General features: G+C 55.3%; 7 protein-coding genes across 7 annotated transcripts; 6 read left to right on the top strand and 1 right to left on the bottom strand.

Moving 5' to 3' along the window:
* Window positions 1-3,829: 3,829 nt before the first annotated feature.
* On the top strand, window positions 3,830-9,280 carry KVR01_002156 (uncharacterized protein). The gene is made up of 2 exons (XM_044789111.1): window positions 3,830-5,584; window positions 5,648-9,280. Exons 1-2 carry the CDS (start codon window positions 5,127-5,129, stop codon window positions 8,574-8,576), a joined length of 3,387 nt encoding a protein of 1,128 aa, XP_044647171.1. The 5' UTR covers window positions 3,830-5,126; the 3' UTR covers window positions 8,577-9,280.
* A 1,140-nt stretch (window positions 9,281-10,420) lies between these two features.
* KVR01_003421 (uncharacterized protein) lies at window positions 10,421-12,300 on the top strand. Its single transcript, XM_044788331.1, has one exon. The coding sequence runs from the start codon at window positions 10,901-10,903 to the stop codon at window positions 11,672-11,674; it is 774 nt and encodes a 257-aa protein (XP_044648436.1). The 5' UTR covers window positions 10,421-10,900; the 3' UTR covers window positions 11,675-12,300.
* A 105-nt stretch (window positions 12,301-12,405) lies between these two features.
* Window positions 12,406-16,402, top strand: KVR01_003010 (uncharacterized protein). The gene is made up of 6 exons (XM_044783918.1): window positions 12,406-13,038; window positions 13,107-13,324; window positions 13,392-14,188; window positions 14,251-14,385; window positions 14,441-14,568; window positions 14,625-16,402. Exons 1-6 carry the CDS (start codon window positions 12,740-12,742, stop codon window positions 15,775-15,777), a joined length of 2,730 nt encoding a protein of 909 aa, XP_044648025.1. The 5' UTR covers window positions 12,406-12,739; the 3' UTR covers window positions 15,778-16,402.
* Window positions 16,403-16,809: 407 nt separating this feature from the next.
* KVR01_003376 (phosphopantothenate--cysteine ligase CAB2) lies at window positions 16,810-19,137 on the bottom strand. Its single transcript, XM_044787796.1, has 2 exons — window positions 17,531-19,137; window positions 16,810-17,407 (listed from the first exon to the last, which is right to left on the bottom strand). The coding sequence occupies exons 1-2, from the start codon at window positions 18,555-18,557 to the stop codon at window positions 17,076-17,078; spliced, it is 1,359 nt and encodes a 452-aa protein (XP_044648391.1). The 5' UTR covers window positions 18,558-19,137; the 3' UTR covers window positions 16,810-17,075.
* A 195-nt stretch (window positions 19,138-19,332) lies between these two features.
* Window positions 19,333-20,680, top strand: KVR01_002380 (uncharacterized protein). Its single transcript, XM_044791470.1, has 4 exons — window positions 19,333-19,586; window positions 19,651-19,729; window positions 19,800-19,996; window positions 20,188-20,680. Exons 1-4 carry the CDS (start codon window positions 19,488-19,490, stop codon window positions 20,497-20,499), a joined length of 687 nt encoding a protein of 228 aa, XP_044647395.1. The 5' UTR covers window positions 19,333-19,487; the 3' UTR covers window positions 20,500-20,680.
* Window positions 20,681-21,426: 746 nt separating this feature from the next.
* On the top strand, window positions 21,427-23,521 carry KVR01_002280 (uncharacterized protein). Its single transcript, XM_044782470.1, has 2 exons — window positions 21,427-21,846; window positions 21,909-23,521. Exons 1-2 carry the CDS (start codon window positions 21,772-21,774, stop codon window positions 23,202-23,204), a joined length of 1,371 nt encoding a protein of 456 aa, XP_044647295.1. The 5' UTR covers window positions 21,427-21,771; the 3' UTR covers window positions 23,205-23,521.
* Window positions 23,522-25,953: 2,432 nt separating this feature from the next.
* On the top strand, window positions 25,954-27,758 carry KVR01_003243 (uncharacterized protein). Its single transcript, XM_044791551.1, has 3 exons — window positions 25,954-26,258; window positions 26,328-26,667; window positions 26,745-27,758. The coding sequence occupies exons 1-3, from the start codon at window positions 25,983-25,985 to the stop codon at window positions 27,674-27,676; spliced, it is 1,548 nt and encodes a 515-aa protein (XP_044648258.1). The 5' UTR covers window positions 25,954-25,982; the 3' UTR covers window positions 27,677-27,758.
* Window positions 27,759-27,874: the final 116 nt, after the last annotated feature.

Genomic DNA, 27,874 nt, shown 5'->3' with positions numbered 1-27,874 from the left:
CGACCACAGTAGAGTCGCATTCGTCAGATGTTTCGAGTCCTGCTCGCAGCAAGCTTTCAGGGTCGGCCCGGGGACCTTTGGACTGGCCCGTGAGCGGCGTCCCCGAGATCCCACGTGCCCCCAACAGAGGGCGAAACCCAAGCGAAAGTCAGAACAAATGGCGGACAGAGGGCTTCTGGAGACAACAAGTCCCAGCCAGGCACAACGCTCATTGTGTTGCCATGCTGGCATTGAAAAAGGGAACCAAAACTCTCTTGAGATACTCACCGCTCCGTTCAAAATCTTGTGAGCGACTCATGACGTGGCAAAATTGTGGTCGGAGGATTTGTGGCTTCAAAACTGACAGCGCGCGCTGGATCACCTTCTGAGTCTGCCGTCGGAAGCTTGCGTCGCCGCATCAAAACCGCTCCGTGCTCGGTTCAGCCAATCTCTGTTTTCGCGGTCGCCGAGCTGGCCGTTCGGAAGAGTCTATCTCGGCGTGATTCTAGGCTTCGCGGAGACGACTTCGCCATGTGTACAATGCCACTCATTCTGGCCTGACGTAGATCGGACCAACATTTCGACGGTCGCAGGCAGGGCGCGGGCACACGGCAGGGCACAGCGGTATCCATACTGCCAAGAATCTATAAGTGACTGCGAGATCTTCGAGCTCTCCGAAAGATGTCGGCGAACCAGCTGATGTGGGACATCACATGTGCTTTACCGGCAAGTGTCATTTGGTCCTCAAAGCGGGCATTTCAAACCTTGCGTAATTATGGGCATCACCTGCAGAACATTTAGTTTCGACACTTGTAAGAGAAGGGAAAGGACCCCCACCCAAACACTAGGTTGGCGAAAATAGATTGCGGGCACGGACTGATTTTTGCCAGGCTGATCTGGGCTGCCTATCTGGCAAAGCCATGCAATGCAATCTTGGCTGTCTTGCTCAGCTGAGGTTGGACGACATTGTCTGTTCGGACGTGCGCCTTGGCTGGTATTTGATCTGCGGTGCTGTGCTGCGCAGTTGTCTGCCCACACATTCTAACATGCCGGCATATGTTTCGTCTAAATGCTGTCACACTTACAGCATGCGTCGACCCCATGTTGGAGACCAAGTCTAGGGGTCTCAACGAGTCGAGTCAGCTTTGAAGTTTCTTTGACTTACGCGTTACCGTTGCGATTTGTTGATGGGACATGTGCGAAGCGCTGACAAAAACCATTGCCAAGAATTACGCGTGTTCTCTTGTGAGGGTGGGGGGACGACAGAAGGAAGCGGATGTTGTGTGACGGGAGAGGCAAGACGGGTCGGTCCTTGTAAGATGGTCGAGATCGACAATGGCGCTCGGGCAGCGGCCGGCGGCTGCAGCAGCTCCAGCTCGCCGCGCCGGCTTGGCCGCCCACCTTCCACCCCGAGGCAACTGGAGGGCCGCCACACACCTGCCCTTGACGTGCGTGTGTAGGCTAACAAGCTAACAAGCTAGGTCACTGTTCGCATTTCCGGTCTTCCTGCTACCACCAGACAGGTGTTAGCTGCACAGCGATACTCTGTAATAGATTAGACGCTGTTGACATTGCATGTTAGGAGGCTTGCCCACGCTTCGGCGGAGCTCTGAGAGACATCGTTGGCTAATGAGCGGGAGTGCCCAGTGCCCACGCCGCGCGATATTGATTCCGGGGCGCAGCCTGGCTGCACTGAATACAGCAGCGAGCGGGTGACAGCGAGATTCGCACGCTACACTCAGTGATCAAAAGTATCTAGACAGTACAGATACTCCGTAAGGCGAAGGCGGAGAGGGCTACCAGGGCTGCCAGGGTTGCCCGACACAAATGATGTGCGCCCAGGATCGGTGAGGGCAGTACATTGACTATGGGGTATCCTGACAATCGGACAAGCCGGTCCGACTGAGAGATTAAGATCGAGATTCGGCCCCCTGAAGCTCGCAAGCTCTCAGCAGGCTGGAGATAATCGTCTGAAGAAACCCAGTCCCCCAAGAGGCTCTCGCCCAAACCATGACGTCCTCGAGGATGAACTTGACAGCTGAGCTTGGTTCGAGAAGGTGAACTGAGGTTGAACCGTGGAGAGTGATTGGGCGGGCAAGTAGTGCGGTCCGACAGGTCACCAAGACGCCGAGAGGGGTGCACTCAACCACCCCTAACCTTGCAAGGCTGCAAGCCAGGTCGGAAGCGGCGATTTGTTGCAGAGGTGCCGTTGCCGCGACATCCACTATCGCTGGCGCCCGGGCGTGCTAACTCGAGGCGGTCTGGCTCCATCACCCTTGGGGCCCGGAGCAGGCACTCGCGATTATGGTCTGATTGGGGATGTGGTGTAGAATGCAGAAGCCGCTGTTTCTGTGCAACGACTTTCAAGACTTCCAAGGCTTCCCAGCCTTCCAAGAAGGGTCGGATGTTGTAGCGTTGTATTTTGGGGCCGGCAACCTGTTGGATCGTCGCTGCATACGGTCTCCTGCAGTGCCAACCTAGATTGCTGGAGGTCAGGAGTTGGCTGAAACAGAACCTGCTTGCCTGCCTGCGAACGACAGCGTGTCGGAACCGCCACCAAGACACTGGAGGTGATGGTACTGCAGGTATGGAGTAGTAGAGAAAGCGTGCATGCACGCAGAGCCAATGCTGTGGCTCGTGAAGCTGCACGACCACAGCCGTGTGCCTCGAAATCGGGAGCCGGGAGCTAGGAGGCAGAGCTGAGAGCTGGAGGAGAGCTGCAAGCTGCAGGCCGTGAGGAGCAAGCTGCGAGCTACGCAGGATCGGGAATAGCCATCCGTTGAAAGACGGCTCGAAGCGCCAGGTTCGGCGACGTAGCGTACTATGTACAGTAGTGGGATCCGGAACGTTTTGTATCCCGGGATCGAGATATAATAACGCGGAGGTGATATAGTCAACGGCCTCGGCTCAATGGGGATAGTGGCACGGGTTGGCAGAGCTGGCTGGCTGGGGCGTAGGGCTTCGCACCGGACGAGCAACGGCCGGTGCAGTGTCGCAGTGTCGCAGGAGTCGGACGGCGGAGATTAGCTGCCAATCAAGTGTCAAGATGGCAGAGCAAAGTGCTGGTGCAAGGCGTGGACGTGCGACGGATGATTGATGATTGTGTGTACGTAAGGAAGGTGGCACGGCTGGGACCATGCAAAACCGGATTGGCAAAAGGTGACAAAATGACAATGGCATTGTCCCTTCTGGCGGTGGCAAGCCGGGATGGAGATGGAGATTGCCATGGCTGCTGTGCCGGGATATTCTGATCTGACAGCGGGGCCACCCTATCTAGGAGGGACAAGGCCCTTGGGCCAGCTGACCAGAGATTGTCGTGCTGAGGACGGAGATGGCCTCATTTCTCATTTGCGGTGCCCAGGTCTCCTCTGATGAGAACCGTGCTGTGGACGACACAAAGATGGTCACCGCTTGTCAGGGTTAGAGTGATGCCAGCGTGCAGGTCTAGCACGAACAGCAGGTTTGTTCGGCAGGTGACGGTAACGGCAACGGTAACGGCAGCAGTACAACAGTACTTGGGCTTGGGAGCAAGGAGGGCAGGGGCGTGCAAAGGGTGGGGGCCCGCCTGACTGCTGTCCGCCTCAGGCTTGGCATGGGCCCCATGTCCACGCTTCCTCCTACCACAGTACCCACAGCACACATGGGTGTCTGCAACTTGCTTCCCTGTTTCTGAAATGCGCCCATGGGTGGGGAGTGCGCACAGGGCCACGGGCCAGAAACACAACTGCTGCAGCAATATCGTGCCTGCACACACCTGCACAGGTGCCAAAGCCTCCTGGCCTCCGGTAGGCCTTCAAGCCCGGCACCCGAGGAGCAGGGGGGCCGGATGGCTGATGGGGGAAGGAGGGGACGTGAACACCTCACCTTGTTTGTCTGGACTGGTCCATCTCTGCATTTTGCATTAATCCACAGCCCGCCCCTTCCTTCTGCGCCCAGTCTGTAGCCTGCCAGTCTCCCAGTGTCCCGGTGTCCCGCCCCCCAGTCGACTGACCAACCTGGCGGGCTGATGTTTCGACTGACTCTCCTGCCACCAACCATATCGCCTGCATGGGCATAGTCCATCTCTCCCCCTTGCCTATTTTCCTTGGAGCACCGCACAGCACTTGTGTCTCGCTCGTGCTATAGGTGCTGCTTTCTTATACTATAGGTAGCGCTTGCGTTCCCTGTTTCTCTTGCAGCACAGTTCTGCGACCACTTCTCGTCCCGTCATCCGCTCTTTTTTTTCCTGGTTGAGGCTGGCTGGTCTGTCTGCTCCTGTCTAACTTCCAACTTCCAACGTCACCAACCACCGTGTACTGTCCACCGTCCACCGTCCACCGTCCACGATCCACCGTCCACCTTCCAGCATCCACCTTTCTGCCCACGCACGGTTTTGGGTTTTTGGCGCCGCATCGAACTGCTCAAAGCACTCGAGCCCCGGCCACCAGCACCAAGCCCAAAGCACAACAAGTCCGATTCCATCCAGGTCCAAGACCAGACCAGGCCAGGCCAGGGCAAGTCTGTGTCTGTCCAAGCCTGTCCAAGGCCTGTCCATGTTGAGGTCCCAATCGAAACTAGCACGGAGCCACCCCCCGGAGCCGCCATCACTTCATTAATTAATTTACAAGCCAATTGACTTGAACCGGTAAAGCTGGCGTCGAGAACTGGTTTTCCGCCCAGATCTGTGGTTCGCTGCTGCACCTCATCGCCCTACTACATCACTCTGTCCAAATCCCCAAACCTCCCAAGCTCCAATCCTGAACTTCCAGACTCCAGACCAGGCCAGACCGAACCACTCAAACCACATCACATCACCACATCACCACATAACCACACAGCCCACCCCGCCTGCAGCGCGCCGCCCTTGATCCACTCTGCCACTTGACTGCTCCTGTCTAGCCTAGTCTAGCCCAGCCCGTCTCGCCCGTCTCGCCCATCCCCAGTTCTGTCACCGATATCCCTGGTTGGTTGCTGCTTCTCGTCTCATCCCCGCCCATTCGCCCGTCGGCCCTCGACAGCAGCCTTGCGTCACCGTCCAATCGTCCAATCTCGCCCTCATACACCACCACGCTTGACTGACGACGGAATGGCGGCCACATTCCTCGCATGACTACTGCTCCCATCCTTTCCGGCCTCGCAGGCACCACTATATCCTGCCGCCGGCCACCATGGGGAACACTCCCTCAAAGGAGCCGCAAGGCCGTTCGTTCCACAGGCTCTCTAAACCCAGAGTAGCCAGTCACCAAGGCACTCCTCCTCTGTTGAGTCCCAATGGCCAGTTGAACACCTCTAACCGCTCCTCGGACCCGGGGCCCGACCTCTTCAGCATCCCCTACTCGTCCACCGCCACCTCTACGCTGTCCATCGACCTCGACAGGAACGACCTCGACGACGGCGAGAAACGCAACTCCTTCCTCGCCCCGCCCAAGCCGCAGCGCCGCAGGAGCCTGTTTCGGTCCAAGTCCTCCCAGGAGCCCTCAGAGCGCCGCAGGTCCAGGCGAAACACTGTCGTCGGATCACCAGTCCCACCAGAAGAACCCCCGGCTGTCTCAAGGGCCAACTCCGTGAACGCGAATAACCTCGGCGCCGACCAAGACGTACGAGGCTGCCTCGCCAGTCCTGACATGTAAGTTGCGGCGAAACACATCGCTCCTCCTGTGGTCGTCCGTGTTCTAATAACCATTCACAGTGGCGCTGCCGGTGGATCGCGTGCTTCGTGGGCGTACGACTTTTCGTCCTACGAAGCCCAGCGCTTACTGAGCCTCGTGCCCGAGCAGCTGCCTGCTCTTCCTCGGAGCAACACGTTGACTTCGCTTCGCCAGCCAAATCTCGACGCCATGAGGAGACCAGCCCGGCGGCGGGACTCGCTGCCCGTCCAGCCAACCAGTTCCCCAATGAGCCGGTCGAATTCCGAGGTGTCTCTGCACCCACCTATGCGCCGACGCTCCATGGTCCAGACTCCTGGCGTTGCTACACGCAGCGTTCGCCCTGCTCCCGTCATAACTAGGACTAGTTATCGGCATAGTCTCCCGGCCACACCCAACATGTCGAGACAGGCGTCTTTCGAAGGGCCAGACTATCGGGTTGTATCTCTTCCGCCACTGCCACCCATCCCTACTCCGTTTCGTGTTACCGAAGACATTCCTCGCGTAGTCACACCTACGGAGGGTGCTTACAGTACGACCGGTGGCTTCAAGTTTGGCACACTTCGTATTATAAATGGCGACCCCGATCTTACTCCTGACGTACCAGAATCCTATCGAGCTCAGGTCGACGGTTCGAAACCCCTCACCGTCTCCATGGACTACTTCACAAACCCGTCACCCCGCGAGGGGGGAGACACGACGGATCCGAAGATGCGCCACACACAGATTGTAGGGGTTGCATCAGGAAACGTGGATAAGAGCGCCGCCCCAGCAAACCCAGAACCTCTGGCACGACATGATGCCAATGCGCCCACTCTCCCCGTTGATGTCCCGAGCAGCAAAATTGAGATCAGCACCCCCTTGGACCTCCTTTCCGACCCAGTTGAACCTCGGTGCAAAGCTGAAGTCAGCCCGGTGTTGGTAACGCAGTCTAAGCACACCGCGGCTGAGGACCAGTTGTTTGAAGCAGATGACGAGAGCGAGGCTGAAATGCCTACTGCAGAGGTGCTGGACGTCAGAGTAGACCCCAGTGCGAGACGGTTGCCCTCACAGTGTCAAGATGCCTCCTCGCAGGGCGGTGTGCAAGCTATCGAAAGGTCTGACAGCGGTTTCGTGTCCAACGCAGTATCAGATTCTTCAAAATCCCACAGTTCTTTGACCAAGGCCGATTCTGGATATAGCTCGAGTGTCTCCTTACGCTCATTCCGGAGTGAGCGGAAGCCTCTTACGAACGAGAACGACGCAGCGAGGAGCCCGGTAGGACGAGCGAGGGAAGCGACCACGACTCAAGTGTTAGAATCACGGCAAGTCATGGAGCACACGAACTCGGTTGTCATTGGCGACAATTCTGATGATGAGAGGGCTCCGACACCGCCACCAAAAGATACCGTTGTGGTCAGGCCGGTGAAATCAACCGCCGTCGAGAATGGTCGCGCAGATTCGAACAGGAAGGGCAAGAAGGCCGCTCGGCAGGAACTGCCGCCTATCAACGTCAATCGGGCCGAGGGCCACCACACCAGAAAGTCCGAGTCTATGCCCCCGACCCCTGCGAGTGCGAAATCTGATGCGTCTGAGTCGGCCTCTTCGCTGAGTATCGGGAGCACTGCGCAAAAGCATGGGAGACTGCACAGGTTTCTGAGCCTGAGGGGCTCGGCTCACTCGAAGGCGCCGCTGACAGTGCACGTGACGCATGCGGTGGATGGGGAAGTCCCAGCAATCCCCAAGGATGTCGAGAAGAAGCTGCGTGAACATACCGGACGCTTTCCGATGTCTGCAAAGCGCCTTGCCTTGAAGTCGCAGCTAAGCCAAGAAACCCTGAAGACAATTCTCAGTGTTGGGAGCTTGGAGATTTCCAAGGAAGATGAACTACCTCCTACTCCGACCTTCTTCGATGACAGCGACGAGAGCATGGAGGAATACGATGCAACTGCTTCCCGAGACGGCAGGGATAATTCTATCAGGCAGACCATAACCTCCATGCAGTCAAATTTCAAGCAAGCCGCCGCCTCCATGATGCCTCACAAGAAACCGACGGCGGCGAAGGTGATATCAGCGTCTAGTGTGCATTCGCCGACACGTCGACACGCACCTGCGGCCAACACGACGTTTGAAGAGGGTGCGCAATTCGGCCAAATCTCGGCGAGCACAAGTCTAGGCAGCCATCCGTTTATTGTTGCTGAAGCAGGGCTTGATCCCAAGTCTGAGCCCAGGAACTGGTCGGGAAGGTCCATGACTATGACCTCGACGCAGGAATCGCGCCAGCCGTTGAGAACATACAGCTTAAACACTACACGGTCTGACTACTCGTCTCCATTGTCCTGGCCTCTTTCCCCTACGAACCCGCCCTCAAGGGCAAGCTCGCCGTCAAAGAGGTTGAGAAGCCCGCCCCCAGTGAGCATGGCCACCCGCACGCTACACCGGCCTGCCCCGCCACCTCCACGCTCGGCTGCTCGCCCACAATTCCCGGAAGGCCTTGCTGGCCGAGGCTACGAAGCTGGTCGTCTCCCTCAAACCAGCCTGTCAGCTGCGCCTCGAGCCCCAGCCTTGAATGCTCAGCGCTCTCTAGACAGCGTCCGACGGGCAGGTTCGGTCCCAGGAACACTCCAATATCGCACTTCTGACTGGGATCCCCACACGCGTCAGAATTCTCTCAGCATTCGGGATCCCGCTCTGGACCTCGGCCGCCACAGTTCACTCCCAGCCTATGACGACGTGTCCCGTTCCCAGGCATACGCGAACAACGCTGCTGTGAGGCGTCAGTCGAGCAATGATGGATTCAGCCGCAACAGAACGCAGGGCCACCCCTATGGCCCAGAACACGGTGCCTCCAACGGATGGTCCAAACCTCCTTCGGTGCATCGCCGGAATTTCAGCACGGGAAGCGGGCCGCAACACTCTATGGGCAACCCGCCTTACCGCATCTTGCACAGCTACAATTCACCAGCGTACAGAAACGCACCTATTTGGGGCTAGTGCGCTCCATCACGCAACCAGTCGTCAATCATTCATGTTCTTTGAATTTTTTGCATCACGAATTTGCATATTTCTGCATCAAATCGGCGTTGTACAGCATATTTCACCCAGGGCATGTGTTTCTAGTCCATGCTTCCGGCCTCTGGACTGTCTGTCTTTTGATCGTGCCTAGTCGTCACGCGTGTCAGTAGTCACAACGGCTCGCACATGGTCGGTGAGGGCATGGCGGAGCATGCACATTCCTTTTGGTCTCCCATGGCCGAATCAAATTTTCTTTGTCACTTTTCATTTGATGTCTTGAACGAGAAGCCTGTTGATCTTGAACGGAGTTTCACGGATGAAGGGGGCAGTTATAGCGGCCGCAGATGACGGCGAGGTCTGCGGACTTTGTTACGCTCAAGGTGCCATTGTGAAATTCCTACCCGGGGAACGGACATTATTGCTTATTTCGGGTCCATCGCCGACCTTTCTATGAAGGCCAATTTTTGCGATCTTGCCTGCTTTTGTTTGCTGGAGATAACATACAGACATTATACCCCGACGTGTTAGTCAACATTTTATGTTTTGGTCTGAGGGGGGGGGGGGTTTCATGACGCAGTTTCGGTCGGACAACCTAGCAACACGGACGTAAGGTGTACAAGGAAATACGGCATGACCTTGAGCAGCTTGATAGCATGAATGTGATAACTTGTTATATATTGAAATACTGGACTCCTGAAAGGTGCAGAAGTCGAGGGGCCTTCCCCGACTGTAACCATACTCAAGTGCTGCTTAGCCACAGCACCTTAGTACATCACACGTAATGTACCACCTAGGCGGTGCCCACTCCTCGGTCTCAGGAATGAATGCTACAACGAGAGGGCATCCCACAAGAGGCTACACACTAGGGGGATAGACGTTACAAGAGATGGCGTTGTAGGAAAACAAAATGTGGAACAGGACTTTTATAGGTATACATGTGACTTAAATCACCTGCAGGATTCACTGGCGGGAGGAAATGTAAGCCATAGTGGTGGCACAATCATGTTTTTCAGTCTTTGTAAGAAAGTAGTAGCCTTGCTGTCGTAACGTGCATGATGCCATCGGATTGCCAGGGCAGGATAGAAATCCCCCTTGCACCTCTGGTGGTCTTCAGTGACATAGGATAGCTCTCGGAAAGGGCCAACATGGGAATGGTAGTGGAAGTGGAGTTGCGCCCACCGGTGATCTGATGATCTGAGTCGGTGGGCTTTTGGGGGGCCTGGGAGGGGGGCCGCTCCCATTTCTCAGATCCGGGGGAAGCGCCGAACGACGGTACCGACGAGTGACGGCCGTGCTCGATTGGACCTCGTTTGCTGTTGAGCACTTTTACCTTTTCCCCCCGGATACATGCAGGGTCCTTCTTGGCGGGAATGGAGGGTTATAGTCAACTGGTACCTCTTGCCTGCCTGCCTGCCTGCCTGCTTGCTCACAGAGGATGATTCCTTGGTCTTGGGCGCTTCCATGTCACGGCATGTGCGATTTTGCGGTGAGGGAGTGCGCGAGGGAAAGTTTGGCCAGTGGGCTGGAATGTAAGAGGCCAGGCGTGGATGGAGGCCCACTGGTGAGGTCAATTGGCGGATGGGCAGGTGACCGTTTCACAGAGCTGCAGGCGTGCTATAAGGGATGTCACTGGCAGTACCCCGTGGTTAGTGGCGCAGATCAGCGGGTGCGATAAGCCTGACAGGCGGCAGCCGAGCCATGGACGGAGGCTGACTGACGGTGGAGCTGCGGAGTAACAGGGTTAGTCGCTGGTGGTGGCAACACAGGGTTGCGCCCAGCATCACTGGTAGAGCCTCTCAAAGCCTCAAATCAAACCGGGCGGCACTCGACTCGACTCGACTCGACTCGACTCGCATGATTCTGCACAATACAGCCCCTCAACCCCATCTCTTTTGAATCAATCTCACCTCTCCCGAGCTTCACCGTCTCTTATTCTACTTTTGGTGTTGTCCCTTTTCTCCTCACGCGGGAGTGCAGTCTCGACAACCAAAGCTCCCTCGGACTTGCACACGGTTGAGCCGGCCTGTTGCCGCTTCTGGTGGTGCGACAAGAATATCCGACCAGGTGGCTTGCCGCAGTGCCTGAGCCCAGAGCTGAGGAGGCCAATCTTTTACTCTTCCAATAGAACCGGACTCTTGTCGTATTTTTCCTTTTTCCTTTCTCGAGGTCCTGCAAGCCTCAAGATATCGTTCAGGGCCACGGCTAGACCAGGACGAGCCCGAAGCTGTCTCACTACGAGTGACAAAGTGGCGGTCCGCCGTCGACGTTGATCACAACTCGCCCGTCTTGCTCAACCGCCCGCCATGTCGCCAACCTTTGCCACGCGGCCCTCGCACGTTGTCGGCAGGTCGTACGTGGCTACCGAGTTGGACGATCCCGCCTCACACCTGGACTCGCTGCTTGGGGATCCCTACGCCGATGTGGACGCCGAGTCCTTCCGATCGTCCCGGCACCCGGACCCGGAAATGGACTCGATACGCTCCTTACACTCCCGGACTTCCCATGTGGACTCGCTCGTCACCCGTCCGCTGATCCTTGACCAAACAAAGAGGATACCACCTCCGGGACCAAACAAGCTGCATCGCCGTCGCGACCAGTACCCCCACTTCGACAACAGGACCGTCACCATCCCCGAGTCCTCATCAACTGCTTCACACCACGAGAACTCTAGCCAGCAACACCAGGCACACCAACAGTCACAATACCACTCCCAACCACACCCCGGGATGACGCGGTCAAAATCAACAAGAGCCCGCCACGCCACCGCAGACAGCCAGCAGGGGCAGCCAAGCCACAAGAGGGCAAAGTCGTACACCCTGTCCGGCGGGCCGTCAAACTGGCTCCTGAGCAACTCGCTGGTCGACGTGAGGCGGTCCAGCTCGCTGACGGGCGAGAGGCGCGAGGTGCGCAAGCTGCAGAAGGAGCACCCCGCCGGGTCCGCGAGGCCGAGCATGGCGCTGGAGATTGGCGACGGCGACGCCCGCGGCGCCAGCCCGCCGGCAGAGGGCGGGGAGAGAGGCTCAGGGCTTGGTGTGAGGCGGAAGATGGGGCGGCTTAGGGAGCTATACCGAAAGTAAGGGTTGCCAATGGTCCTATTGCGGCATCTCACGACCGGCCATCAGGAGGATCTCTGTGGTGTCTCTTTCTGCATATGGCGCAAGTCGCACGTCCAAATCATCATCATCATCAGCATCATCATCATCATCATTTGTGTCAACATTATGCGTCCGTCTTTTGCGAGCAAGAGCGGCTCGTCCCTCAAGGCGCTCCGGCATTCGTTTGGGACCATTACGATTTTGGCAGGGTCGGGCGGCTGAGCACATTGTGGTTTCATCGCATATCTCATACAAGGGAGTGGCATCGCGCACGATGGCATACGTGCGCCGGGGATTTCGGCCGAGTCTGGTACTCTCAGAGACATCCATAAGTGTGGCGGGTTGCGGTCATCATGTACGTGATGCTCTCTGCTGCCAAGGCGCCATCTGCCCACGCATGCCAAATTGTACAGGAGCAGTCAGACAAGCATCTCAGATCCACGTTGTCTGCTGTCTCACACTAGGGACAGCAGCAGTCGGGTTCGGTCCATTGATCGCTGTGCACTAGACTAGGCGCCGGGAAACATACTTAAGTAGACACTACCTTGGCCTTGGTATCCAGGAGTTTGCCGGCTGATGTTCACGTCTTTATAATTGGCATGCGGGGGTGGGGCTACCTGGCGCACTGCTTGCAGCGTGGTCCTGATACTCACAGTACTCCATCTCCGTGCTCGCATGCACGATGCCCCTGCAGGTTGCTGTGTGCCGGGGATCTTAACATCACAAATTTAAACCACAAAACTCCTGTCGCGTGAGAGGAACATGCAGGGCTGGCAGGCATTCAGGCAGTATTGACTTTGTAATAAAAGCCCTACCCGTTGACTGGTCGGGGTCCTCTTCTCGAAACGCTCGGCGGCCTGGGGGGAGGGTGCTTGGACCCCGGACCGGCAGCACGGATCCGAAGCACCTGCCCAGGGCTGCCAGGTGGGTACAGTACTTACATCCACTTGCCGGCCCCCCCCCCTCCTCCACCCGGAACTATGTGGGCTTCCTGCCATCGTCGTCTCTAGCAAGCACCACCGGACGCCCACGCCTGTGCGACAAAACATGACGGAGCAGAATGGCATTGACATCCTGTGCGACGCTGCGGGCTCCGATCTGCTGCTGTCGTCACTCTTCCCATCCCAATCCCACGCACAGGGCCAATCGCCGCAGAAGAAGGTGAAGCGATCACACCAGTCTCCGCCGGGAGCCGCCTCCGCCTCCGCCACCTCCACCTCCAACCACATCTGCCACATTTGCAAGCGCGTCTACGAGAGGGCAGACCACCTCACGAGGCATCTCAGGTCCCACGAGAACGCGAGGCCATACCAGTGCACCAGGTGCCCCAAGAGATTCAACAGAGCGTACGGCCGCCCACCCTTGCCCAGTGACGGGCCTCGTGCTTGACTGATGGCCCCGGCTGCCCCCACAGTGATCTTCTAACCCGTCACGAGGCCACCCATGACCGCGATGCTGGGAAATCAAAATCATTCATAAGGCGCAGTGACCGAGCTGCCCAGGCCTGCGAGGCCTGTGCCTCTGCAAAGGCCAAATGTGACGACCAGAAACCCTGCGGGCGATGCCGCGCCAAGAAGCTTGCCTGTCAGGCCTCGGCGAGGCGCTCCTACCAGTACAAGACTTCCACAGAAGGTACCCACGGTGCTGTTGCGTAACCGCCACCACGGGCATTAGCTGACTGACCCGTCTCGTGGAACAGGCGACTCGCCGCCCTCTGACAGCGCTACTGTGGCTTCAGCCATGGGCAACAACGTGCCGCCCGTTCAGATCCAAATGCACGAGGCAATGGAGCCCACGCCCTTCGTGCCCGATGTCATGGGCCAGGACCCCTCCTTGATAGATGCAATATCTGACGATATGGTCTGCTTCAACCCAATGAGCAGTTTCCTCCAGGATATGGACTTCACCATGTCTTGGGACATGAATTTCGATGCCTTTTCTATCCCACAGTTTGACCTCCAGGGACCAAGCCCGCAATCCTCCACTACCAATGCGGTCGCCAGGCCCTCTCCAAGAAACACAGTCAGAGACTCTTCACGTGGCCACTCCGCATTCAAACGATCGCCTTGGCTGTGGGACCCGAAGAAGGAAGACTACGTGCAGCAGCAGAAGGAGGGGCTTCACATAGACGAACAGTCCATCTCGCAATCACCCGCCTTTGGGAAGCTCATGGACAGGCCGTCACGGAGGCTCAAGATGACAGCACGTCAACGGGACCGAATATTCTCAATTGTGCTGGCCCAGAATAAGGACCAGTCGAAAGTGCCCTCCTTCCCCACATTGGATCTGCTCAATTACCTTCTCCAAGCACACTTCGTCCAGGACGAGCACCAGTTCGATACCTGGATACACCCCGCCTCCTTCGACCCGGACACCGCCCTTCCGGAGCTTCTGGCAGCCATCATATCGAGCGGCGCGAGCTTCATCTCTGTGCCGGCCATATGGCAGTTTGGTCTCGCAATGCACGAGGTCGTGCGGCTGGGTGTATCGGACCTGGTGAGCCCTTCTCACAAAAGCGAATCGAGGCAGGGCCATGCACACTAATCTCGAGATCATAGTTCGAGAAGCTCAATGCTCATACCAGGAACCTGAGCGCCCTACAAACGTTCATGCTTACCTTGGACGTGGGGATATGGAGTGGATTCAAACGCAAAATGGAGATAGCCGAGAGTTTCTTGCAACCTCTCTTAACGGTCAGTATATTCCGAATATAAGCCGTTGGCGCCCAGGCTAACTAACAGTTGCCAGATGCTTCGACGAGCCGGAGCTTTTTCTGCCCCCGCTGACTCTCCTGCACTACTGCCCCTAGACTCCGATTCTCCAGAGGCTCTCGAGGCGAAATGGAAGAAGTTCATATCACGTGAATCCTACAAGAGGTATCATCTCACAGCCTGTCGTAGCTGTCAAATTGCATCAACTAATCAGTAACTAGACTCATACTCCATCTATTTTCCCACGATGTCCAAACATCCATCTCGCTTCAAAGAAACCCGTTGATCTCATTCAGCGAACTTGCCTTCAGTCTCCCAGCGTCACGCGACCTTTGGTGTGCTCCGACGGCGGAAGCATGGCGTCAGGTTCATCACTCCAAGGCAACCATGCTCAGGCCGCTCCCGCGTGTCTCTGAAGTGCTTCACTGTGTCGATGTCCTGGACGAAGTCGAGGAATTCATCGATATTGACTTATGCTACAGTGCTGTTCTCAACGGCTATTGGGGACAGGTCTGGGCTTACCGCGAGTCCGTTCGATTCTTCTCGACGGCGAGCAAGGGGGGCACCAATCGACTATGGCTCAAGTCACAACACCAGGAGCTATATCAGGACCTCTGTGGCTTTTCATCCATTATCCACACGTCGAGCGCGCCTCGTAATCACAGCACGCTCCTTGCCATCGTCGTTGAATTATTCCTCATGATCATGCACGTCTCCCCGGACGAGATTCAACGCTTCGCCGGAAAGTCTGGAGAAGAGGAGTCACGCCGTGCAGGAACGTCGTTGGAAGAGAACTGGGCCAATACCTCGGATGCACGACACGCAATCTGGCATGCAGGCCAGGTTTTCACAAATGCGAAGAAACTGCCACCAGCAAGCATAAGAGGCTTTAATGCGATCGCCGTTTACCTTGCCAGCATGACCCTCTGGACCTATGGGTTGTTCTGCTCACCTGCTCCACACGGTGATGATGCCGATTCGGGCTACCTTCAATCAGGGGAAAGGCAGCATGCAAATGCGGGTATCAGGAGGTCAGCGTCAGTCTCTGGCGCCGGGCCAGTCAAGCATGTACTCCTCGACGAAGAGGAGACGAGAGACACCAAGGCATTCCTGCAATTTGACCGTGGAGTGCCCGCCTTGACGACTTCGCAAGGGGCGGTAGAACCCCTGTCGGACCCGAGCAAGATCTTGTCTATCGCCAGGAGCCTATTCAGAGAGAACTACCCTGTTCGCACGGAACCACTTCCGCCCCTAGTGGAAAGTCTGGGGAATCTTTTACGAGACCTGGGAAGCGGTCTGGCCGGAATGCCGAGCCGGGTCGCCTCAAGGGTGCATAGTCAAACGGCTAGTAGGATGGGCAGTGAGGATCGATGATGGTGTGGAGTTCAAAAGTTTGATTACACTACACGCATTTGAATGGCCGATACTACTAGCGCATCGTGTGATCATGTGGAAATCTTCATCCTGGAACGGCATTCTTCAGACACACAGTCTTGTCTCGGGCCCTTTGAAGATGGACCGGCTGTGCGTCCTTACAATCAGCACCTGGTAGCATGGCGGCCGGTTGGGATGGTGTATGCGGGGATTGCTTCTTGTTTCCCCACAAAATATCAAGACCCTGCATATTGTTCCTCATGATCAATCAATGCAGTGGCCTCTTGACCTCTGCTCCCCTTCACAGCGGCTCCAGCTAGTACTGTCGAATATGCTCTTCACGGAGACAAACTCTCTCAGCTTCCGATGCCCCTCACCTTCTGTATAACAACCTCGTAGCTTCCCATAGGACAACCTTCAATGGGAAAGTTGCTTTTTTACTAAGATGATCTACAATAGGACAGTATCCTACTAAACAACCTACTCTAGGAGAACCTATGACAGGATAACTTCCAGATGTCTTAGAGGACAATTTCCTTCAGACTGCTTCTTGTTACATAACCTCCCAGCCTCCCAGGAATCTCTCCCTAGTGGACAGTGTGGCTCAGTTAGGATGTTGTTTTCATTCTTAATCCGTATACATGCTAATGGCATAGAGTCCCTCCACACAATGGTAGACTCACAAAGACCCAGTGTTTTTGAATAAAAGTACAATGCCAAGATCAGCGTGAGTTGGGATGTTCATGGGGAGTAATTTAACTGCCATGGGCAGACGGTGATTGAAGCCGACGACTAGTTCAGTATCATCGGAAGATTGCTCGAGTGTTCTCGTCCACGTCCAGGGATTGTGCCTCGGGAAACTCGCGGATGTATGTAAAGATCTTATCCAGGCGCTAATTGATCCGCGTAGGGCGTAAAAAGGTAAGGGGTAAACATCACGGAAGGGTAGGAGCCGCCATTTAAGGAGAATAATAAGAATACTTCAGATTTTATCTTATGAGGTTGCCCTATAGTGGTTATACTATGGAGGCTGTGTTATAGGTCCTAGGTGTACCCTCTGTTTCTGCGGATACGAATCTCCGATCGCTTTTAGAACAACGCCAGCACATTCCACACTCTGGTATCATGCTGTCGGGCTGCACAATCTCGGGCGGAATCGGTGTCCCGAGTAGCTTGGCGGTTCTATACTATCTCATATTTATATACTTACTTGCGTATTTACAGCAATGCACCTGCCCAGGGCTATCTATGATTCGGAGAATGAAGAGAGTTCTTTCCAGAACCAGCAATAAGACGCATCATGCCTTCTTGTCTCCGTTCTCCTCGCCCCTGGCCTCGGCAATGTGGGCAGTGTGAACTTCCTTCAGGGCAGGAATGATGATGCTCTCAATCTCGACCTCGGGATCTCCCTCAGGTAGCGTGCTAGGATCCAGGGGTTTCTCCTTCTCGGTCTCGCTGATGGTCCTCTTATGGCCTGCCGCGATCTGGACGGAGGGCACTCGAATCCACTTGTCCGGCCGGTTTGGTGATACAAATACGACCTCCCACTTGCGGGTGGAAAGCAGATTGCCAATGACGAGATTGTGGCTGTACCGCTCGAGTGCGTATTTTGCCTTGTGCACGAGAATGTCTGATATTTGGGTCAGTTCCGTACAGTAATCAATCCCCTTACCAGAGGAGAAGAAAAAGAGGGGAAGCAGGTCCCATCGAGTGAATGAATTGATTCCAAAGGAGCAGGTGAGTGAGGCCTTACCTGGATCCGTCTCCAGTTTGAAGCTCACAATCATGCATTGCGGGGCCCACCCGTCAACCAGGTTCTTTAAGAATTTCGGCACGGGATCTAGGTCCACCACGAGCCTCTTGCTCCTCGGCACCTGTGGGCTTGAGTCAAAGTTGTCGAATGTCTCTTCCTCGCTCGAGCTCCCCTTGGCCGAAGGCTTTGACCCCTGCTTGTCGGCCGGCTTTTTCACCCCGTCCGCGGCATCCGTGCTTTGGATCTTGTGCTCCGACATCCTGTCCTGTGGCAGGAAGAAGTCGGACGCAGCGGCCGCTAGGTACAACAGTCCGTCCGGTCCCAGGGGCTGCATGAGGCGTGCGATGGCGCGCAGCTCGTGCAGGTAGTCACCGATCGTCACGAACGGCACCGTCAGCAGCAGGTTCTGGCTCCTAGCCGAGTGGTACTTGCGCAGCACTGACAGCATCTTGGGTGTGAACTCGGGCTTGGCGACGACGGTGCCATCTTGTCCCTCGGTCAGGAAGTCCAGGAAGCAGTCCGTGGCGTGGCTGTAGTGGCGGGAGTAAGGGAGCAGGGAGAACTGGCGGTGCAGGAAAATCACCGCATAGCCAGCCTCGAGGAAGTACTCAGCTGACGTGGCACCACGCGTCCCCGCGGAGAAGTTGTCGATGAATCGGACTGTCTGCTTCTCGAGGGGCACGGTAGTACCGCCTGACGTTACGAGACACACGCGGCGGTTGGCGGCACTGTGGAGCTTGATGAACTCCTCGGCCAGGGCAGTGTGCCGGGCCAGGTCTTTTGGAGGAGGGTTCGAGCTGAAGTAGTGGTTCTCAACCTCAGTCGACACCGGCTCTGCCTCGTTTGACGATGCCATACTGGGACAAGTGGATGCCGCGGATGAGAAGACAGAATCGACCGGGGACGGCGGCTGGGAGCCGGTAGCTGGCGTGAGATTGAAGGAGATGGAGAGTGAGGGCGAGGTCAGGTGACACTCGGGTGACGTGGAAGCCCGAGCCGAATGTGAGGCTTGTGAGGACTGCAGCATGATTGTCAGCTTTTGGGCGGGATCGCCGGAGTAAGCCCGTCTTGTATAGGTTATAGGTAGCACAGTGAGAAGCACAGCCGTGTAAAGGCTCTTTTGGCCTGACACACAGGACCAGCCGGTTGCATCATGTCAAGACACGGTGAGGGAGCAGTGTGTTTTATGAACGAGGGCATAATGGTGGCCGGTGGTGGGTCGACATCGGGCAATGGTCGGGTATCAAGGTTGGCCTCCGCCGCAACTCGGGAGTCTGAGGGGACTTGGTCGGGCTTGGGGCATGAGGAACCTCGGCCGTCGGTTGCGGAGTTGAGGGGTTGCGGGAAAAGGGGGGGCACCGGCGCCGTGCTGCACGGCACGGTGGGCCGGAGCTGAGGCCATGTGAGAGAAAAACGGAACGGAGCGTGCGGGATTGAACCTGGATAGTGACATCTCAGATGGCTACTTACCTCGAGGCTCTCGAAGCTCGACAGGATCGGACGACCACTTCGATGTGGTGAGTTGGGTTGCAGGTCAGAGGTCCATCTCGTGAGTCAGATCTCAGGAAGGGAAACGAAGAGCCTCGTCGACTTTGGAGCTGCTGTGCCGTACCTCGGGGCAAAGGAAATTCTGCCGATCGTGCACAGGCGGGAGTCAAAATACGGCGTTGCAACCGGCACGGTCCATCCACGGGTTAGGGGTCGGCAGCAACTGGGTGCGCGGGTGGGTGTGCTTGTGCTTTGTCTCTGTTGGATGACGTCAGCTGCCGCTCCTTCCCCAAGCGTTCAAAGCCTGGAGCAGACTCTTATTGTGCCCATGCACGCCTTGCATCCAGTCAGAGCGGACTGTCAATACTAAAGCAAACCCTCGTGCGGACAGGGCCTGTTGAGACATATCACTAAAGGAACCAGCACTATCTGGGTAGATTCCTAGGTATTGTATAGCACCAGTGTCAAGATGGCTCTCCCACCCATTGTGACGGCCACTGCCCAGAGTGCAGTCCTAAGTGCGACATCCAACATCTTGGCCCAGGCAATCACAGCCTACCGGAGTGACGTATGGCATCTTCCTCCCTGATGGTGGTCGCGACACACACAGACATCGGCTTACTGTGTGTTAGAAACAATTTACAATCGATTGGATACCGGTCTTCCAATTTTTCTGGTTCACTGTGGTGTCGACACCCCCCAACTTTCTTTGTATGTGCTCAAGTATGGGGGGGGTCGAGGTAGTCATGTCATCCGAGTTGTCTCGCTCACATCTCTGCAGGGCAAGATTTTCTCGAGTCCTCATTTCCAGCTTCCAAGACCGTCCCGTCTTCAGAGGCCATCAAGTCAGCTTCCGGTTCCAATGAGAAAGAGCTCGACCGCGAGGCCCGTGAGGGCAAGCTCGTCGAGACCAAGCTCGACGTGTCCAACACGATCATTAAATTCATTCTTGACCAGACTATTGGTGCGGCCATCAACGTAAGCAGCTTCTAGATAAAACGTTTATGCTTTTGAGAACACAAGTGCCCTATACTTAGCCCACATAACAAGGACTTCGGGGGATATAGGTTTCAAGACACATGGTGGCTACATTATAGCTCAGTCTTTACTGTGTTGATCCGAAGCCAATATTTCTCTGGTTCTTTGATGGCTGACTCCTGATGATGTAGACTCTGATGTTCAGCTTTTTCCTCCACAGCATAAAGCAGGCCATGGCTCACCGACCACTGGCCGCGGACCTGTCAGACATTGCGTTCCTGGCCAGTGGCAAGGCCATCGATTACAGCCAGGTTGACTGGAGGCTGGTGCTTGAGCAAGCTAAAGTAGAGTTCTATCCCATCATGAGGGCCGGGCTAAGCCTCTGGCCCATGGTCAGCTTATTCAACTTTGTGGTGGTGAAAAGCATCGAGGGCAGGAATCTGGTTGGCTCATTGGCCGGTGTTGTCTGGGGGGTCTACATGAGCCTGGTGGCAGCTAGTTAGGGTTTTTGTGGGGCCTGGATGTGAGGAAGACATGGAGGAGGCAGCAGAGCCACTCAGATTCGTTGCGTATAGACACAAAAGTGTCTAGTTGGAATCCCTAGGGTGGGAATGTCACTGGCGTGTGCTTAGGCGGAACACCCGTTAGACTAGAACAAATCACATAGAAGTCAAATTCATGAGACAAGCAATAAGTTGGTATAAATGGCCAGGCGCCCTCGTTGAAAATTTATCTGGGGCAGCTTTTTATACCTCATCGGCTGCTCGGGAGCCTTGGAGCCTTGGGTCAGATGAGCAAGCTGAATGTAATAGGAAGCACACGATCAGAGGTCTCAGCACACAGGGCGCCAATATGAGCATCTTGTACTGGTCACCCCATAAGAAGCTATTCTGTAGCTGTCTCCGGAAGAGGTTAGTCAATAGGAGGCGTCCCCGCGGAAGACTATTCTGCAGGAACCTCTCTGATCCCCAACCGGTAATTCTACACAAGTCCACAGATAATGAGTCTCTCGGGAGGCTGGGCACAAGCCCGCCCGGAGCCCCATGAATATCCGGATGTGACTTGAAGATGGTGTCAAGAATGCATTCTCGTAATTCCTTGCCCTCAATTGCTTTCAGTAGGGAGAATTCCCCCTTCCTAAATACACATAGCATACACAAAAGCCTGAGTATTTATAAGGGGTACCAGACAGCCCCAGGTAGAATCACGCAAAGGATGTAAAGGGGTTTTCAGGAACAACTCCGTGATGTGGGCTAAGAGATGAGGTCGGGTTGTCGAGATCTGCGCTGGGATCAGGGGGGTTAATTGGACCTGCAGCTGAACGGGTCCGTCCGAGACCCCGAGACGGCTAAATGACAGAGGTTCTGCAGCGAGGGGCAAGGGCCCCATGATTTTAGTAACGGCCCTCGGACCCTGGAGACATGGTCCTGAAGGGACACGGCGTACCGTGCGTAAGGCTGGGGCGCCTCAGCCCCACTGGCGCTGAAGCTTGAAACGAAACAGACCCCGTCGAGGTCTCCGGACATTTCGTCACGGAACAGCTGTTGCAAGCTGGCTTGTATCTCCGACCTTTCCCTCGCTGCTGCTACTTCCCAATCATCCCATCTTTCTTCTGTCAGCTCCCGTCCCATTCCTCCACTGCTATTCCTCGCCGTCGTTCGCTCCCGATCAGCACACTTGGCATTTCAGCACCACCACCACCACCGGTTTGCGCCTACCTCTCTGGCGTAGCCCACCACATTCGCTTTGACGTCTACACGGCACCGTTGACTATCATGGCTGGGTCAGTCGATGCGGCCACCCGCAAGAGGGTGCTCAAGGTCGTCTTCGTTTCGCTTCTTCTGGATCTGGTACGATCATTATCTGCTGCCCTGCCCCGCCTGCAACCTCTCAGCTGACTTGGCTTCTCCAGATATCCTTCACCTTTATCCTGCCTCTGTTCCCCAAGTTGCTCGAATTCTACCGCAATGCCGAGGCTCCGACCGACCCGACCGCCCCTCCCAGGGACACACTCCTGTCGTGGATCCTCAGCCAGCTCAATGCCTACAAGGCCGCCTTTGCGCGCCCCATCGACTCCCGCTATGACATTGTGCTGCTCGGCGGCGCCCTCGGCTCGCTCTTCTCTCTACTCCAGGCCATCGCGTCACCCATTATCGGAACGCTGTCCGACAGGTACGGCCGCCGCACTGCACTGCTGGCCAGCATGATGGGAAACATACTCTCGGTCTTGTTGTGGGTCATGGCCGTCGACTTCCGCACTTTCCTCCTGAGCAGGGTTGTCGGCGGGCTCTCTGAGGGCAATGTCCAGCTGGCTACGGCCATCGCGACCGACATTAGCGACAGCAACTCGAGGGGGAGCACCATGGCCCTGATCGGCGCCTGCTTCTCCATCGCCTTCACTTTTGGCCCTGCCCTTGGCGCATGGCTCAGCAGCATTGCGACCGTGGCCGCCAACCCCTTTGCGACCGCCGCGGGATTCAGCTTGTTCTTGATCGTCACAGAGACAGTCTATCTGTACACCTCGCTGCCGGAGACGTTGCCCTCCATGTCGGAGGACAGCACAAACGGCAACGCCACCAAGGGGAAGGCCAACGGGAAGGCTGCCCAGCAGGACCCTGTCCAGCGCACAAACTCTCATTTCGTGCTGAACGCCACCCACTTCGCCTTCCTGCTTTTCTTCTCCGGCATGGAGTTCTCGCTGCCATTCATGACTTACGACCTCTTCGGGTACTCATCAGCAAAGAACGGCCGCCTCCTTGGCTTCGTCGGACTGGTTGCGTCGATCCTCCAGGGCGGTGTGACTCGTCGCCTGCCGCCCCTGCTCTCTGTGAAGATGGGAGTCATCGCCTGCCTCCTCGCATTCGTTCTCCTCGGCCGGCTCACGAGCGTGGCCACGCTCTACGTGGCTGCCACATGTCTAGCCACGACCTCGGCTACTGTCGTCACGGGCTTGAACGCGCTGGCCTCTTTTGAGGCAAGCGAGGGCGAGAGGGGCGGAAAGCTTGGTGTGATGAGGAGTTGGGGCCAGGTTGGCCGTGGGCTCGGCCCGATCTTGTTTACTAGTGTCTACTGGTGGGCCGGCAGGGAGGTTGCGTATGCCCTCGGCGCCGCTGGAATCGCGGGTGTGGTTGCCATCGTCTTTGGTGGGCTAAAAACCCCAGCTGGAAGTGAGAAGATTGTAAAGGACAAATCCGAGAAGAAGGCGTAACCTGGATCGAGTGGCAAGTATTCAAAATCGCAGGAGACCATCTAGCATCGGAGGATTCACAATCTATCTTATTTGCATATAACGAGCGTCCTTTACTTGAATTCTGGGCACGATGGTGGATGCTTTCTTGACGGCTGACCTCGCTATACTGCCCCGTCTATTATGTTGATGTACTAATTGTCGAAGAACAGTTAGCCCGGCCGTCTGAGAGCTTCGTTGTGCGGGTGCTTTCGGCTGACTTCAAGATGAAACTTTGATAAATTAGCACAAAACAGTTGTCAGTGGTATCGAAACTGAAGAGAGTAGCTTCTTTCTTTTAGCACTATAATAGGAACCACTATAATAGGAACTACTCTTGCACGCAACAGCTGGGGTGGTGGGTAGGGGCAACTAGGGGGCTGTCCGGCATATTTAGGTACCTAGGTAGTTCTTAGCACCCCGGAGATGGCGACTAGACTTTGTCAAATACACACCACCATACCTCCGTCTTCTCGCACGTTGGACAACGTACAGCTCCCTCCATTCCAGGCTCCAAATTGACGTGCGCGGGCTTGTCTCTTTCGGAGGACCAAACGATTCTCGCTCAGTTTCTTGTCCTTCTTCGGCGTCTTCGGCGTCGCAGGATCCTTCTTCGGCGATGGAGGGTTCTTCTTCTTCTTTGGCATTTTCCGACGCTCCGATCGAGGCGCCGAAGAGATGTCTATTGCCGCCGCGAGACGCGCCGGCACCCCGTCGAAGAAAACCCGAGACGAGAAATACGAAATTTGCAAGAAGGCGAACGAGGACTTTGCGGCCAAGGTCAAACAGTTGACGAAGGAAACCGAGTCGAAGGAAAAGCAGATCGAAGACCTCAACCTCTTGCTCCACGGAACTGGGCCTATCCCGTTTCCCCGTTGTGCCCAAGTGCCGCCAGGCATCACCGTCCACTGTCGCCAGGAGGCTGTCCTCGTCTTCGCTCCCGCCATTGATATGTTTTGGGCTGTTTACTCTGGGGTGGATGTGGCTATCTCTGTCATTTCAGGGGCCCGGGGTCTGGCTATATTATTAGGCTTCAATTGTTGTTTTCAATATGCAAATCAACCTACGTCTAATGGCAGGAAGCCAGCTGCTGCTGTTGCTCTTGGAGGTTCTCAAAATCAGATCGCTCTGGAGCAGGAAATTTCCAATGAGTCTGTTAGCTAACCTTGGAAGGATCACCAGCCCTCATGAAAGTCCTGGGCTTTTCTCACTGTTTTTTCCTTTTCCATATCTTATTATCATGTGTTTGGAATGTGATGCGTAGCCTTTGATTAAATTACTGTACCGGTGTATACTTGGCCGCGGGGCCCACTCTCCTACCCACGACAGACACCTTTGGGACGAGGGGCGGCTAATTGCCCTTATTTCTTCACACATCCGACTTACTATGTTGAACAATTGGCCATCTAGGCTCGGGTCGTGCTAATTCATTTAGAGGGAGTGGGGATATTCGCATCATCCTGTCAACCCTTGGGAATCCACCATGCTTTCAACTCAAAGTAATTACATACTGAAGCCCTTGCCAGCGACGGAAAGTCTCATTGCAACATTCTTTTACCTAGGTTGGGTTAACATTGACTGTGCAGGGATGTATTCTATTATGCCCCGAAGTGTCAGCTCATTTTATAAGTCGAACATGTGCTTTCTGCTTAATTCCAGTAGGCGTTATGAAGTGGTGTGGAGTACATAGGGACTTGGTTGTTTTGTCGCTGCGCAAACTCAGAAGGTCATTCCAGCTGCTCGAGATACATATCCACCTAGCTGTCTTATGGATCATGTTGAGTAAAACGCCCGCAAAGAAGAGATTGACAAGACGAATACACTAGATATAGTAATAACACTTCATGGGTTACATACCCTCCCACAAGGTATATACACAGAAGATTTTAAGTTCTTGATAATGCAAGGTTGTGAGCTGTAAATCCTTTGATTCATTTAATACATTTATTACTAGAGCTTACCATCTTTTGCGCAAATGCTGCTCAACCGTGATCCTATTATTAGAAACATCTACCATATTCGCCATCTAACCGACCCCGTGCGAAATATCCCGACCCAAACTCCACATACCGGATAGTGATGAAGGTTGACCCGAAAGTTTCTCGAATAATAGGTGACTAGGGAGCTTTGTGCCCGCGTTGTAAGACAAACCTAGGTGCTACAGGTGGGCTTCGGCTCCCACTTACCCACTGCTGGCGCAAGGCGTAGGGGAAACGCGAAGGTCTGATCCCCGGGTCTACCCGTGGACCTGATCGGGAGCTACGTATGCTCCGTCCTCTACTGATCTCCATGGATCCAAGGTGTCACCTGCTTACTATTTTGCAATCACACATATGCAGGCTGCTGCAACATCCGTTGGAATCAGAGACACGGCACATGCAAAATCCCAATAAAGACGTTACATGGTCTTGGTAGTGCTTATCACCGGGAGACTTGGCGCGTCCTCAGCATTGCGACCCAGCTAACGCAGCCAATATTTGCTTACATATGACTCGGGTTGGCTTAACTCACGCACATGCGTGACAATGGCGCGTTACTAGAAGGGCTTGGAAGACCCATATGTTGCAGAGCCAAGTGTGAGGGTGTGACCGTAGGATATGCTAAATATCGGGACCGCGGACGACCTTAGATGCTTTTCCGGGGCCCTTCAATGTTACCCATTCCCACCAGCTCCTTCTTCACAATTTACACCTCCCGCCTTCTGCCCCTCTGCCCTTCTGCCCTTCTCCCAGCAATTTCTTGGATCAATTGGTTGCAAAAATGGCACATAATCCTGAGGAACAGAAAAGCTTCAGTGTCCGAGAATCCGATCTGACCTCGAAAGAAAGCGACGTGGTGCCCAGGGATCGTTCTGAAAAAGAGAATCGCTCCGACCAAGCACTAGACTTTCTCAAGCAGCACAAGAACGATGCGGCAGTGGATCTGTCTAGACAGGCCTCGTTCACCCGTGCTTTGAGGAGAAGGGTTGACTTTCGTGTCATCCCTTTTTTGTGTTGCTGCTACACGTTGAACTTCCTCGACAAGGTTCTACTCAATGTAAGACAGTCTGAGAAAAGACGCGGACATTTCATCACTCGAGCATCTACTAACATTGAACGAACGCAGTATGCCAATATTATGGGAATGGCTCCCGAGATCAACCTCCGGGGCAATGAGTACTCGCATGCTTATGCCGACTTCTGGATAGCCTCCCTTGTGTTCTCACTGCCGAATATATGGCTGCTCAACAGATTCCCCGTCGCAAAATTTCTCGGCTGCTGTCTTGTTGGTTGGGGACTTTGCAATGCTTGTCATGCCGCTCTCGAGAGCTATACTGGTCTGGTTGTCTTGCGCGTCCTGAGCGGGGCCTTCGAGTCTGGTATCCTGCCCGCGTTGATTCTGATCGCAAGCCAATACTTTACCTATGAGGAGCAGTCAGTGCGCTTTTCATTCTGGTACAGTGGCAGTAAGTACTTGCAATCCGACTCTGTACCCTATGGTATTTATTCTTTTGAGAAACGAAGACGATTGACAATATCAAAGTGGGACTCGGACAAATCCTCGGCGGCTTGATCTCGTTTAGCTTCCAGCATGTATCGACCGAGGCAGCCTTGAGTGGGTGGAAGACTATGTTCCTCGTACTGGGTCTTGTCACCATCGCTTTTGGAATCCTGGTTATCCTCATGGTCCCGGACACACCGATGAGCGCTCCATTCTTGAATAACGACGATAAGGTCGCCATGCTGGAGCATGTGAAGGTCAACCAGACCGGTATTCAGAACACGCACTTCCATCCTAAACAGCTGCTAGAGGGCCTCCTTGACATCGGATGCTGGCTTCTACTCGTCAACGTGACACTGCAACTCTGCGGCTCCGGCGTTGTCACGGCATACTCCGCCACAATCCTGAAATCGTTCGATTATACTTCTAAAGAGGCCGCGCTTCTCAATATGCCGTGCGGCGTGGTTAACATTATCGCAACGATGTGCAATGCCACGTTTGTGCGGTACTATGGGAACCGTTGGCTTGTCATCACCGTCACGGGGGCGGTGGGCACTGTTGGCGCAGGCCTGCTCTGCTTCCTCCCTCACTCGAACAAGGCCGGCCTTCTGGTTGGCATGTATTTGATCAATGTGCTCCCGGGGGCAACCATCATAGTGTTCCAATGGCTGTCTTGTAATGTTGCTGGGCACACGAAGCGCGCCTATGTCTCGGCCGCAGCCAACGCCGCCTTTGCGGTCGGGAACATCGTCGGGCCAGAGACGTTTAGAGCTAATGAGGCTCCCGGTTTCAGGAGTGCCAAACTCACTCTGGTCATAGCTTGGGCTCTGCTGGTCGCATTTTCTCCGCTGGCTGGAGCGTACTACGCCTTGAAGAACAAGTCGAGAGAACGCAGGGCCGAGGAGGTGACGGATAGACAGGCATACGCCGGGCTGACTGATAAGGAGAATGAGACGTTCCGGTATCATTTGTGAGATGGGCGCCTGGACGATATGAACGAAGTAGATTCAGTGCGCAGCTAAGGTATGTTCGCCGGGGCCCATCTTTAGTTCGCCGTTTAGAACCCAAGGGAAGAAGAGATGCATGCACAGGGGCTCAATTAAAGAATGGGGGAATGCCGAGGGCTCCCAGACCTTCCAGACAGCCACTGTCAAACCATCTCTCGAGAGGGT

This window comes from Diaporthe batatas (genome assembly GCF_019321695.1).
Source record: "Diaporthe batatas strain CRI 302-4 chromosome Unknown Contig00003, whole genome shotgun sequence".
NCBI classification, from domain to species: domain Eukaryota; kingdom Fungi; phylum Ascomycota; class Sordariomycetes; order Diaporthales; family Diaporthaceae; genus Diaporthe; species Diaporthe batatas.
This window is presented reverse-complemented; position numbering and strand designations above follow the sequence as displayed.

Excerpts from the sequence above, each read along its gene's own strand:
- KVR01_003421 (XM_044788331.1), top strand. The coding sequence starts at position 10,901 with ATGTCGCCAACCTTTGCCACGCGGCCCTCGCACGTTGTCGGCAGGTCG.
- KVR01_003010 (XM_044783918.1), top strand. The coding sequence starts at position 12,740 with ATGACGGAGCAGAATGGCATTGACATCCTGTGCGACGCTGCGGGCTCC. Across the intron at positions 14,189-14,250 it reads GGCTGGGTGTATCGGACCTG|TTCGAGAAGCTCAATGCTCA; the intron begins GTGAGCCCTTCT and ends TCGAGATCATAG. Across the intron at positions 14,569-14,624 it reads TCACGTGAATCCTACAAGAG|ACTCATACTCCATCTATTTT; the intron begins GTATCATCTCAC and ends ATCAGTAACTAG.
- KVR01_002156 (XM_044789111.1), top strand. The coding sequence starts at position 5,127 with ATGGGGAACACTCCCTCAAAGGAGCCGCAAGGCCGTTCGTTCCACAGG. Across the intron at positions 5,585-5,647 it reads TGCCTCGCCAGTCCTGACAT|TGGCGCTGCCGGTGGATCGC; the intron begins GTAAGTTGCGGC and ends AACCATTCACAG.
- KVR01_003243 (XM_044791551.1), top strand. The coding sequence starts at position 25,983 with ATGGCACATAATCCTGAGGAACAGAAAAGCTTCAGTGTCCGAGAATCC. Across the intron at positions 26,259-26,327 it reads TCGACAAGGTTCTACTCAAT|TATGCCAATATTATGGGAAT; the intron begins GTAAGACAGTCT and ends GAACGAACGCAG. Across the intron at positions 26,668-26,744 it reads TTCATTCTGGTACAGTGGCA|TGGGACTCGGACAAATCCTC; the intron begins GTAAGTACTTGC and ends ACAATATCAAAG.
- KVR01_002280 (XM_044782470.1), top strand. The coding sequence starts at position 21,772 with ATGGCTGGGTCAGTCGATGCGGCCACCCGCAAGAGGGTGCTCAAGGTC. Across the intron at positions 21,847-21,908 it reads TTTCGCTTCTTCTGGATCTG|ATATCCTTCACCTTTATCCT; the intron begins GTACGATCATTA and ends TGGCTTCTCCAG.
- KVR01_003376 (XM_044787796.1), bottom strand. The coding sequence starts at position 18,557 with ATGCTGCAGTCCTCACAAGCCTCACATTCGGCTCGGGCTTCCACGTCA. Across the intron at positions 17,408-17,530 it reads CAAACTGGAGACGGATCCAG|ACATTCTCGTGCACAAGGCA; the intron begins GTAAGGCCTCAC and ends CCCAAATATCAG.
- KVR01_002380 (XM_044791470.1), top strand. The coding sequence starts at position 19,488 with ATGGCTCTCCCACCCATTGTGACGGCCACTGCCCAGAGTGCAGTCCTA. Across the intron at positions 19,730-19,799 it reads GACACCCCCCAACTTTCTTT|GGCAAGATTTTCTCGAGTCC; the intron begins GTATGTGCTCAA and ends ACATCTCTGCAG. Across the intron at positions 19,997-20,187 it reads CTATTGGTGCGGCCATCAAC|ACTCTGATGTTCAGCTTTTT; the intron begins GTAAGCAGCTTC and ends CTGATGATGTAG.